The 12,676-nt window shown below is 45.6% G+C and overlaps 1 protein-coding gene across 13 annotated transcripts in view; it reads right to left on the bottom strand.

Moving 5' to 3' along the window:
- Window positions 1–12,676, bottom strand: part of CALD1 (caldesmon 1) — a 212,817-nt gene that overhangs the window by 21,136 nt on the left and 179,005 nt on the right. For all 13 annotated transcript variants that reach the window (XR_008630190.1, XR_008630188.1, XR_008630189.1 and 10 more), the window contains 2 exons: window positions 7,690–7,835; window positions 2,690–2,936 (listed from right to left, as the gene is read on the bottom strand). Coding sequence is in view for 5 of the 13 variants with exons in the window: in XM_055138265.1 (XP_054994240.1) it covers window positions 2,690–2,936; window positions 7,690–7,835 (393 nt within the window). In the remaining 8 variants the exon portion in view is untranslated. The remainder of the gene's footprint in view (window positions 1–2,689; window positions 2,937–7,689; window positions 7,836–12,676) is intronic.

The raw sequence follows: 12,676 nt of genomic DNA, 5'->3' as shown, positions 1-12,676 counted from the left end.
AAATTATATATGAAATAATCCCATGGATCTTGCCTCCCTGGAGTAGGCTCTTTTAGACGGTTTGGTCAACCAGAAATGATGTCATGTGTTAGTGGTGGATTCTCAGATGTTTACAATTTGCCTCAACGATCATCTGGGCCTTTATCCCTGTTCTGGAATCCTGCGTGGTTTTTCTTAGAAGTAAGACAATCATTCCTGGACTGGGCTAGAGAGCGCCCTCCACAGGCTGAGCACATACTTTGCAAATAGGAGGCCTGGATTTCATACCTGGCACCCCACCCCACGGTCCCCTGAACAAGGCTGGGTGCACCTCCCCTAAAAGAAGCCCCCAAATAGTTGAGAGTTCTGTGCAAGGTGCACAGCCACTATGAGGAATTTTCTAAGAGACTTACCTCGTCTTCAAAAAATTAACTCATTTTCTCTAGGATCCACTTCCAGAGACGCTTGGGGGCTACTAAGATTATACTCGGTTAGGGGCTGGAGTAATAATTGCACAGCGGGTAGGGCGTTTGCCTTGCACATGGCCGACCCGGGTTCGAATCCCAGCATCCCATATGGTCTCCCGAGCACTGCCAGGAGTAATTCCTGAGTGCAGAGCCAGGAGTAACCCCTGTGCATCTCCGGGTGTGACCCCCCCAGAAAAACAGCAAAAAATAAAAATAAATAAAAATAAAAAGATTACACCTGGTTTTGCTGGGAGTTCACATGATACTGGTGATCAAACTCAGGGCCTCATCTATGCCAGCATCTCTGCCAGCTTCTCTGCCAGCATGCGCTCCACCCCTTGAGCCATCTCCCCCAGCCCAGACAGGCTCTCAAGGAAGACTGAGTGTCAAGCCGAGGCTAGATGAATCAGAGGAAGCTGCAGAGGATCCTGGAATACGTCTGGCCTGAGCAGCAGCGAGTGACATGAGTCTTGGGCAAGTGGGGAGCTTGTTAGAATGGGAGCCCCCATGACTGGGGCTGATGATCTCATCAAAGAGACCCCTTGTCCTTTCTGCCAGGGAGGGGCTCTCCCCCAGACCCTGAATTGGCTGGTGTACTCAACTTGGACTGCCCAGCCTCAAGCCCTTTAAAAAAGAAATGTCTGCCCAACTGCAACGGATTAACAGCAGCTCGAAGGAAGACACTGCGTTCGGCAGGAGGTTAGACCCACTGACCTCCTCTGTCCAACCCTAGCACTGGCGTTCAAGCTTCTCTTTGGCCACCACGGGTCCCTTCTTTTCTTAACACCAGGGACGAGCGTGGTAACTACCAGTTCTTAGGTGCTCCCTCTGTCCCAGGCACCGTGACTCCCGTGACTCCCATCTGTGGAATCAGCATCTCTGTCTCCTCTGAGGACCTGCTGTTTCACAGAGAGCAAGGGCAGCCTGAGCTTAACCCAGGAGCTCTCCGGAGATGCGTGATCACAGGTAGGATCTAAACTCAGGTGCGTCTGCTTCGCAGGCTCCGTCATCCCAATTATATCCTGACCGGCGGCAGTTGGCTCGTGGAGCGCTGCGGTTGGAAGGGAACTTGGAATAATTTATCCCAACTTTCCACACAGCTCAGGGAATGTTTGTGTAGGATCCTAAAGTCTTTTTGCACATTTTGAAAACTGGGAGCAGCCGTTCTCTCCCAAGAAGAGTGGGGGAGGGCCAGGGCCGGTCCCCTGATGGGTGTACCACTGCTCAGTCAAGCACCTTCACACAAGTCACTCAAACAGTTTAATTCCTGTGTCTGTGCCCATCCGACGAGACTAATACGGTCTCCTAGGGGGAGAGAGAGGCGAGGCGACCCCGTGTAAACTGCAGCCATCTATGTGGTAGTTGGGTAAGCACTTTTTTCTGTTTTCAATATTTGCCTTCTTGTAACTTTATCTGTTGTTTTGAGTTTGGTCTTAAAAGACGGAACAAATTCATCTGTTCATAATTACTGGGCTCCTGCTCTGGCTGGCCCGGTGCTGGGTCTTGGTAGACAGTAATGAACAAAGCAGAAATGATCCCCGCTCCTGTCAATTTGGTCTACTTACCCTCTCTCGACAGAGAGAAAAGTCACTGGAAAATCTTCCCTACAAAAACTCTGCAGATATTAACAAAACAACTATGATGTGATTCTTGGTCCTTTAAAAGGGTGATTTCCTCACCCTTTTCTTCGTTCTTTAGGAAGAGAAGACAATGGAGTGAGACTAGCAGGACCTTGGAAAAACTACCCCCAAAAGTAAGCTTCTCTATCTGTAAGTAGGTGGGGGGGAAGTTAGCTTCTCTGTACCTCTGTTTTCTTTCTTTTTTAAATTTTTCTTTTTTGGGGTCACACCCAGCAATGCACAGGGGTTACTCCTGGCCCATGCACTCAGGAATTACTCCTGGCAGTGCTCGGGGGACCATATGGGATGTTGGGAATTGAACCCAGGTCGGCTGTGTGCAAGGCAAACGTCCTACCCTCTGTGCTATTGCTCCAGCCCCTGTACCTCTGTTTTCAAATCTGCAAAGTGAAGACACCAGAGCCCTTATGAGAACTGGAAAACTAGAAAGCGTTTGGAACCACAGAACGCTTGTTATTCTCTAGTGGGATTTGTAAGAACTCAAGTTTGAAAGAGCCTCAGCGTTACACCAGGAAACAAGCTGTTTCCCCGGCGCTGGAAGGTTCAAGACCGGACCAGGATGAAGTGGTGATACCAGATGTGGCCGCCGGGCGGCGCCCTCCTCACCTCCTCTCTGGCTTTTCGCTCGGCTTCCTCCTGCTTCCTTCTCTGTTCTTCCTCCTCCAGGACCTTCCTTCGCTCCTCCCTCTTTTTCTTTAGCTCCTCCAGCTCCAAGGCCGCCTCCTGTTGCTTCTGCTTGAGTTTCTCGAACTCTTCGCTCTCGGTTTCCCCGCGGCGGCGGCGAAGCTCCTCCAGCCGCTTCCCGGCTTCCTCGGCCTCCTTGACCTCGCTGGCCCGGGCTCCTCCGGGGCGGCTGGGGGTGGGGGAGAAATGCAAAGAAATTTGGGGATGGGGGGAAATGCAAAGATGGGGGGGGGGGCTCAGAGCCCATGCAACAACCCGGGAAGACTTTCAAGCCCTTCAGAAATACAACCATCATACAAATCTGCAACCCCCATTTCTGGATTGGGGTTGAGCGGAAAGAAATAAAAGCAGGGTCGTGAAGAATATGTGCACATCCTAGTTCGAGGCAGCCTGGTGCGCCCTGGCCAAGAGCTGGAAGCATCTCAAATGTCTGCCCAGAGACTCCTAAACAAACTGTGGTATCACCCAGAGCAGAGAGGAGCGGTCAGCCTTAAAAGGGAAGAAAATCCTGCCACTTGCTGTAGGGCGGACCTTAGGCTAAGTAAAAGAAATCCGCCAGGGAGATGATCACGCCCCTCCCGAACAGTATAATCCCACGTACATGGGAACTCAAAGTGGACAGATTCATAGGAACTAAGTAGAATGGTGATTCCTGGGAGGGGTTGTGGGGGTGCTCGACATGAGAGAACAGGGATGTTTAATGGATCTAGAATTTTCCATTTGCAAAATGAGCAAGTCCCAGAGACCTACCTCACCAGGTGGATATTTAACACCCCTGAGAGTACACTTAAGAGTGGCCAAAGGAGGGGCTGGAATGATAGTATTCCATTGAATGGTAGGGTGTTTGCCTTGCATTCGGTGACCTGGGTTCGATTCCCAGCATCCCATATGGTCCCTCGAGCACCACCAGGAGTAATTCCTGAGTGCAGAGCCAGGACTAACCCCTGTGCATCATCAGGTGTGACCCAAAAAGAAAAAAAAAAAGAATGGCCAAATGAACAGTGCAGGGCTGAAGGCACTTGCCTTATATGCCCAGGTTTGATTCCTGGCACCGAATAGGGTCCCCATTGAGTGCAGCCAGGAGTAAGCCCTGAGCACAGCCCAGTCCCCAAACCAAACAAAAGGTAAGATGTTAAGTTTTAAGATTGTAAATTTTCTACACAAGGAAAAAAAACCCTCCGTGCTACATGCTACAACAAGATGACATGGGCATATACTATGTATTCTCTAACCGGAAGGGGGTTTGGGCCGCCCTTCGCTGGGGATCAAGCCAGGATGGCCCGCTTTGCAAAGCTAGTCCCTTAACCCTTGTGCTACCTCTCCAGCTCTATACTCAACTTTAAAATAAAATGAAGCAGAAAACCTTAGAATGCATGTCACGGAGCAAAGGACAACCTTCTTTCCTGATGTGCTTGTTTCAGTAAAAAAAAAAAAAAATATATATATATATCACTTGTATCACTTGTCATCCCATTGATCTTTGATTTGCTCAAGTGGGCACCAGTAACGTCACCATTTGTCCTTGTCATGTGCTAGTGCAGCCCAATGATATCTGCTTGCTCCAGGAACAGGAAGAGCCTCAAACCGTTTTATATGTGTATATATATGTATATATATATGTATGTATATATATATAATACATACACACACACACACACACACACATATATATACACACTGGATCAGTATGGAAAACTCCCATAGAACAGAACGCTGCTCTTTTGCAACTTTCTAGGTCAAGAGCTGTGCCTCCAGAGAGCAAATCTTTCTGTCATGATAAGAACTTTCTATCTTTAAAGATGAGTTTGTTCTCATTTCATGTCTATCATATTAGTATATAATGGACTGCAAAACACATAATTTTGTAACTATCTCAATGATTCAACTACAAAAATCAAAGCAGGTTAAAAAATAAATTTATACATAAAACACACACACACATAACTCTAGAAATGCTCTGGATTCCACTAGGTGTCACTCAGTCTTCATTTTGTACAACAACAACAACAACAAAAAGTTGACCATAAGGGACTGGTTACATTCTGATATGTCCATTTGGTGAATTACTCTAGTTGTCAGATTGTGTTCATTAGTATAGAAAGCTAGCTATGATAAACTGCTAGGTGACACATAAGAATAAATGCAAATATGTATTTATAATTATACTCACACATGTACTTACTAGATATGTATTTGCATATCTGTTTTGAATGCACAGACACAGAAAGTAGCTGGGGAAAATGTTTCTGATGGTTATCAGTGGGTGGTGGGTGTTTATTTTTATACTTCTATTTTCTGAATGTTTTAGCGTAAGTACATTTTTTCCCCAAAGAATCAGAAAAAGAGACTTTAATTCCCACGTTAAAAAAATAAACAGAAAGCAAAACAAATTCTCATTTTGTGCTTTCTGTAAAACCACTGGTACAATCTGCCGTCTGCATAAGTTTTCCATTGCACGGAGGCTATGGAAGTTGGACATGTTCCTTACAAAACTTTATGTCATGTTCAGAAAGAACGTCACATGTTGGAGAAAACCACCTCATTACCAAGAAACAAGCAAATCAACTAAAAGGAATCACATTCCAAACAGGAGGAAGGACTTTGTCCACATCACTTCTGCTCAGATATGATAGGAGGCCCTCAGTCTTAAGAGTCACAGAAATGGGAATTTTCCTGAAGGTTGCTTCCCCAGTCCTTGGTGTGTTTAGGTATAAGTCAATTAAACCTCAGACCATTCCATGATCAAGAACATGGTGTTTTCCACTTGGTTTGTCTAAATAAAAGCCCCCATCTCCCAGCTTCTCACTTTCTAGGGATGGGGAGAAAAAACAGATTTCACTGCTTCCATTCACATCCGCTACTAATTGCTACTAAAATAACATGTCAGCAGCTAAACCAAAATGAGTAATATGGTTGTAGCTTATTGCTTGCATCTTTTTCTCTGCGTAAAGATGGAAAAGTCAAGTCCTGATTTACCTTACAGCATTTCGGTGCTTAACCAGCTGTACTCCTGTTGCCTTTTCTCTTCGAATTACTCAACTCCCTGGATTCCCACACAATATGTGTGTTAATTTTTAATTTCGGCCCTGCTGAAGCTGGTTGGCAACTTTGCTAATCGTTAACTGAACTTCTTTCTGCACAGATTTTTTTTAACCACATGATTTCTCTTAGCAAAAATGTACTCATACCCATGAAACCTATTTTTTCATATAATAAAGCAACAATAATATTGTTAGGTAACCATTGGTGACTACATCTCACTAACCTGGCACTGTTCTAGGGCTTTAAAATATGTTATTGGCATGTCAGCGAGTCCAGGATTCAACATGCCTGATGGAATCAAACTGATTTCTAGACTTTGTATGAATTTCTAATAACCCCCCTAAATTTCATATTCACTGTCTTGCCAGTTGCAATATCTGTAGGTTATCATTTTACTTCTTCACAGTTAATTTTGGCCCTTTGCAGACATCTGCCCTTAAGCTCTTGTCTCTCCTTTGAGATAAAAGTGATTAGATTTCTGCTCATATTTTTGTAGAGAAAAGTGTCAACTCTATTTACCTATATTTACTGTCTTAGCGTCTTAGAGGAGCTGGAACTGGTTTCCCTAGTAGCTCTGCTTACTTTTAAGTAGGACAAAGAGTTTTGCAAGGAACATGTCCAATGTATTCTACAGAACTGCTTCGAAGCTTGCTTATTTGAACCATTCAGCTGAACAGGCAACGCTTCTGCCAACCAACAACTCCATGGGAATCCATGTTCCAGAGACTCATGACTGTTGCAGATACCTGGCACAACATGCAGTGACACAGAGCAGCTGGAATCTGATACCAATAGTTGGAGGGGTGGAGTGGGCAGCAGTGCCCAGAGACTCAGCAGGTGTCCACAGCAGACAGACCCTTCTCTACCTGCCCAGATTTTCACAGGAAGTGGGGGTGGGTGAGGAGGAGAGAGAAGACACGATGCAAGAGTTTTGCAAATTGGGCCAGAAAGAAAGTATTATGGGTAAAGTGCTTGCTTTATACACAGCCGACTCGGGTTCGATCCCCAGCATCCCCTATGGTTCCCTGAGCACTGCCAGGAGTCACTCCTGAGCATAGAGCCAGGAGCAACCCCAGAGCATTGCCAGATATCATTTGAAAATAATTTTTAAAAAAGAGAGAGAGCTTTGCAAAATGTCTTAGGAGCATTAGTCCCCTGAACTCTGTCTGCCTCAGAGATATTCTCTGTACAAAGTAACGCGAACGGTGCTCAGACCCATTGGAAAGAAGATCTGATGAACTTGGTTTGGCTTTTTGGCTAAGGGGCTATGTGTTCAGGGCTTCCTCTTGGCAGGACTCTGGGGATTATAAGGGGTGCCAGGGATCAAACCCAGGTCAGCTGCATGCAAAGTAAGTGTCCTACCGACTATACCATTATTCCAGCCCCTGATTAACTTGATTTAACCCAACGTTTCCAGATTATTTGGCCTCAGAACGATCTTAGTTTTAGCCAACCTTTACTTACCACCTTAAGAAAACACATTCTCAGTGATGATACTGAGAACTGTCTCTGATGAGGCAGCTGGCCGGACGGGCTAGAGAATAAATCCCTGATGTTAACTCTTATACTGTTTTCTAATAAGCTGATCTTAGATGAGCTTAGGAAGCCAGGGAACAAAAATGTGGCTGCCAAGCATGACCTGCCTCGCTAAATAATGGAAAAAGCAGATTAAGCATTGTCCGAGCAAAGATGGCTGGCCTTCAGTTAGTGATGGATAGCCTGGCGTGCTCACCGAGTATCCCTCAGACAATGGCCAATGACCTCACAACAAAAATATGGCGCCTGTTTGGCATGTTTCTGTGTGGAGACACGGGCCAGGAGACGGGTTTTTTTTTTCCTGCATGTCCATGCAGTCACTGTTAACTCACCACTCTTCTCACCTGAAAGTATTCTCAGTGGGTTTGAGTTTGTGGGTCATAAATTCTCCATTCTGGGACTTGACTTCTGTAAATCCCTTCTTCCCATCCAAGAAGCTCTTCACCTCTCCCTTGGGCTCTTTGTCCTTTTTCATCTTCTCATCTTTGACCTAACCAACAGTACATATTGGGAAGAAACATAATGATAAAAATTGTATTAGGTGTTGGTGACTATGACAAAATAACACCCTAGGTTGTTAGGGTGTCATTAAAACCCATGTGAAATAAACCACCGGAGACTCATGTGGAAGAACTGAGGTCCTCCAACTTCTGTACAACCAAGGTAAGAAACTAAGTACTGTAGCACTGTCGTCCCGTTGTTCATTGATTTGCTCGAGCGGGCACCAGTAACGTCTCCATGGTGAGACTTGTTGTTACTGTTTTTGGCATATCGAATACGCCACAAGTAGCTTGCTAGGCTCTGCTGTGTGGGTGGGATACTCTTGGTAGCTTGCCGGGCTCTCTGAGAGGGATGGAGAAATTGAACCCGGGTCGGCCACGTGCAAGGCAAATGCCCTACCTGCTGTGCTATCATTCCAGCCCAAGAAACTAAGAAAATCAGATAATCCCCAACCCAAGCTTAGGAGTCCAGAAAATCCCTGATTTTACCAGGATTTTCATTTTCAAAGGTACCAGAGGTGTTCACGTTTGGAAATGATTGAATTCTGGGAACTTCCCATTAGAGCTGCTGTTTTGTAGCTCCTGCTAGGGTGAGCTGTAAATCACGTGGCCAATGGCACATGGACCACCTGCCCGGACATCTTTCTCCTGAGATGGAGTTGCTTCTTTAAGAAGAACACAGATATGCTGGGAGGAAAGAAGGGGCAACCTGTTTAGTCAGCCAGATCTGACAAGCTAATTTTGGTGGTTGTCAGAGGACAATCACCCTTGCATTTTATTCAGTTCAGTGACTAGTATCCCGAGGCTAGAAGTTCTAATAACCCTACCTTTGAGAGATGACTCAGAGGCCTTTGGTACTGCCTGTGTAGTTATTAAACCACCAGAACGCAGTGGGAAACATGCTCAAATTTTTCTTAACTTTCAATGCAGGCAATAATTTAGTCTCTGGAAGGGATTTTGTGATTGCAGAGAGGAAAGTGATACAAAGCAGGCAAGTGTTAACTTTGCTATTCTATGGGATTTGTATTATAAGCTCCTCATAGTTAACGAGACAGATGATTTCCAATGGGACTGAGGTCTATCTCTTTTGGAAGGTGGGGTAAAGGAATTAACGTTACTTTATGATGCTCTTTCACCCATTCTTAAAAGGTGAGCATGAAAGTGGGAAGGTGCATTAGAGCCCTGTCACACAGTGATAGAGCTCTAACAGTCTGAAGAAATCTGCAGAAAAGCATCTTATACTGATCACTCACCTCTTTTTACTATTCTTCGAATCCTCTCTGCACCTGGCTGCCAAGCTACATGCGTCACTAAGCAGAGTGCCTTTGTTTTGCTCTTTCCTGACCAGCTTTCCATAGTTCATTTCATCTTTTGACTTAGATCACTCAAAGGGACAATTATTCCCACGTTGAACTAACCAGTTAAAACCCTCATCTTTCTCCAAGGTGTCTATAGGTAGGATAACCCATGAACATGTGGAAGATGGGGGACTATTTTTTTCCTTTTTTTCCGCCATACCCTCTGGGAGCTCTGACTAGAAGCTCTGACTAGAAGGAATCTGGAGTCTTAGTTTTAGATCATCTAAACTAACCTGGTGCTGTTTACGAACAAGATATTTTTCTTTGAATCTGGCTCCACAGACATAACAGAAGGGAGTTGGACTAGATGATCCCTTCCTAATTCTTCATCTTGCCATTTTGACCTCTTGGCTCCTGACTAGTCCCGAGCAAGGGCCTGAGGTGAAGAGAAGGATGCGTTGGGCTTGTCCTAGAGCTTGACCGTGGCTCCTTGTCAGCTGGCCTGGCCCAATAATAGGTCAGTCTTCACTGGGCAGGCAAGGAGCAGGTGCGCACTATTCTGGTCTTGTTCTATCAGGACTGAATCCCCCCCCTCCCCGCTGCCCCTGGGAACCATAGACATGATTTTATATCCTACTTAAAAAGTATCTGAGGATTCAAATTTGGAATGAGGAGATGCCACTTCTGGGAGCGCAGGAAAAATGATTCTGAGTCAAATCTCTGGGTCTGTGAAACACTTCACAAAGAGAAATTCTTTTTAACTTGTTTTTCCTATTTTAAAGTCAGAGAGATTTTCATTCTCCACAAAGCTATCTGACTCACTGGCCAAAGTGTATGTCAAGTAGATTTGTGAAATGATACAGATCTAACATAAGAACCCTCCCCCCATTTAAAAAAATCAAGCATTGCCACTATTGGCAAAGGTTATGGTAGACAGCCTGACGATATTCTCTTTGGAAAACTTTCTGAGGAAAAAAGTCCTGATGAGTGAATGATAATTTAAGTTTAGCTGGAAATTATTTTTTTCCTCTTTCTGGGAAATGAACAACTAAAGTGATTTTAATTTTATTTTGAAGAGCATAGTAGATTGGATTTTACAGCAGCTTCAACTCAAGCTTGTGGAATCTGAGTCCCCTGGGAAAAGTATTGGATTTTCTAGTTCCAAATGTTGCCACATAGACAATCTGTGCTGATGGATGAATAAAACGCTAAGAATCCTAAAAGATCTAACGTGCTTTAGAAAAACAAATGCCCGTATGCACAGCTCAGGCCACATGTGATCATTTGGACAGAACCCTGAATATTAGCGGCCGACCCGTGTTCGATTCCTCCGCCCCTCTCGGAGAGCCCAGCAAGCTACCGAGAGTATGGAGCCCGCACGGCAGAGCCTGGCAACTTACCCATGCGTATTGGATATGCCAAAAACAGTAACAATAAGTCTCTCAATGAGAGACATTACTGGTGCCCGCTCGAACAAATCCATGAGCAACGGGATGACAGTGACAGTGACAGTGACAATCAGAGGACACATTGGTGTTGGAGCAGGTCAGAGTGAGAAATCACGCCCATACACAAAAGACTCCCTAAGGCCAAGTGGGAGAGTTTGGGGACACCGACCTCAGACCTATCCCGTACTGGTTTTGTATTATTTCTCTTTGCTATCGCTAAAGCTTTGTGTAATTTGTAGTGCGTTGCATTTGAGTTACTTGTAAGCAATACATGGGGACTGTATGTGTATTATTTGTCTTATTCTACAGGATCTTGCTTTGCATTACTGGATTGCAGGAGAGGGACACAAACTGGGTCACAGTGCTCTAGAGTAGGTTGAATACACTCTTCTTAGATTCAGAAGGCTCCCTGCTTATCTGGTCCAACTCTACCTCCCGGATGCCATTGCACCAGACATGGGGATTCCCAGACAATATAGACTCACCAGAGAGCTCAGGTTCCACCTTAGAAACCCTCTGAGTCAGATTCCTCATTTGAGAAGAGAAGACCCCCCTCCCCCCCACATGACTTGCATGGTAATTTGAGAAGTTTCAACCCACAGGACATTGAATATCAGTTTCAATATTATACATAAACTCTGCAGGAGACTTTTTCTCTGCTGAGATAGGGAGGTGTGTGTGTGTGTGTGTGTGTGTGTGTGTGTGTGTGTGTGTGTGTGTGTGGTGGGGGGCGGCAGAAATAGCTCTGGGGCAAAGAGCCTTAAAAAAGGGGGGCATTTTTATACTAGGAGAGGAGAGAAAGAAAAGCTAAGTTGTGCTCCAAGGTTGCGGATCATTTGTAATCTGTTGCCACGGAGTTAAACTGCGGTGGGAGAAAGAAGGTTATTTGAAAGGTACTGGGTGAATGGCACAGGCCTTCAGAAGGCTTCTCGAAGAAGGCTCATACAGAGTTGGTGTTTACTTGCGGTAGACAGATCCTGCAGTTTCTTGAAAGGAAAGGCTTTTTTTTTTTTAAAAAAAAAAAGGGAAATGAAGAAGGAGGTTGTTTAAAATGGTGACATTGTGTAAAACATGATTTAGAACCGTGTGCACAAGCCAACACAATTCCCTGGGGAGGGGGAGCTCTGTCAGGGAATAATGTAAGCACACACTGTGAAATGGGGAAGGACAGGGCTCCTTTGAGCCTGGAGCCAATGGCCGAGCTAATTGGAGCTGGTGTGAAAAGCGAGGTCAAAAGTGCGAGGTCAGTGAGATAGTACAAGAGGTAAGGTGCTGGCTTGGCCCGCCGCTGGCCTTGGATCAAATCCCCCGCTGCCACTCATGGTCCCCCGAGCACTGTCAGGAGTCACTCCTGAGTACAGAGCCAAGAATAGCCCTGAAGCAGTACTCGGTGTGGCCCCACACTCCACCCTCCCCCAACGTCAGGGGAGCGGGAAGGCCATAGGGCGAAGCGAGGAAGGGTCAGATCTACGTGAAGGGCTGAAGGGGAGCTGATCTGCAACAAGGCTGAAGGAGCACTGGGGGGAGGGGGGGGCGGCAGTCAGCTGCACCTGGCTCAAGGCCTCAACAGATACCTTGAGGACTTTGGTAAAAAACGAAGTACATCTTAGGGAACTCAATTACACTTTAAACAAAGCATCCAGGCAGCTATTTCCTGCCCCTTCCTTTCAGGGTTTAAAGACATGCACCAGAAGACACCAGCTTTAGCAAACAATCCACGTGCACCTTTTCTGTGGGTGTTCCCGGGAACTTCCATTGTGGGGTAGCTGACTTTGTAGGTGCTGTTCACTTAGGACATGAGAATAGGGCTTTTTTTTTTTCTCACACATCCAAATATTTTCTCAGCTGCTTCAATAGAGGCAAATTCAGTTTTCCGGTCATTAAGCATCCAACATCCTTAGCCTCTGAAGGGGCAGTATTCCCATCCCCTCACGCCCCCCAAAACACCAAGTCTTCCATTGGAGACAGGGAGGAAACCGGATCTTAAGTCAAATAGAGGTAACATGACCTGGGGGGTCTTACTTGTCACGTGTCTCTTAGGAAAACACATCTAAGGAAACAACTATCTCCATATTGAATCTGGCC

Source organism: Sorex araneus, chromosome 1 (assembly GCF_027595985.1).
Source record: "Sorex araneus isolate mSorAra2 chromosome 1, mSorAra2.pri, whole genome shotgun sequence".
Lineage (NCBI taxonomy): Eukaryota > Metazoa > Chordata > Mammalia > Eulipotyphla > Soricidae > Sorex > Sorex araneus.
The sequence above is the reverse complement of the archived record's forward strand: the minus strand, read 5'-3'. Positions and strand labels throughout refer to the sequence as shown.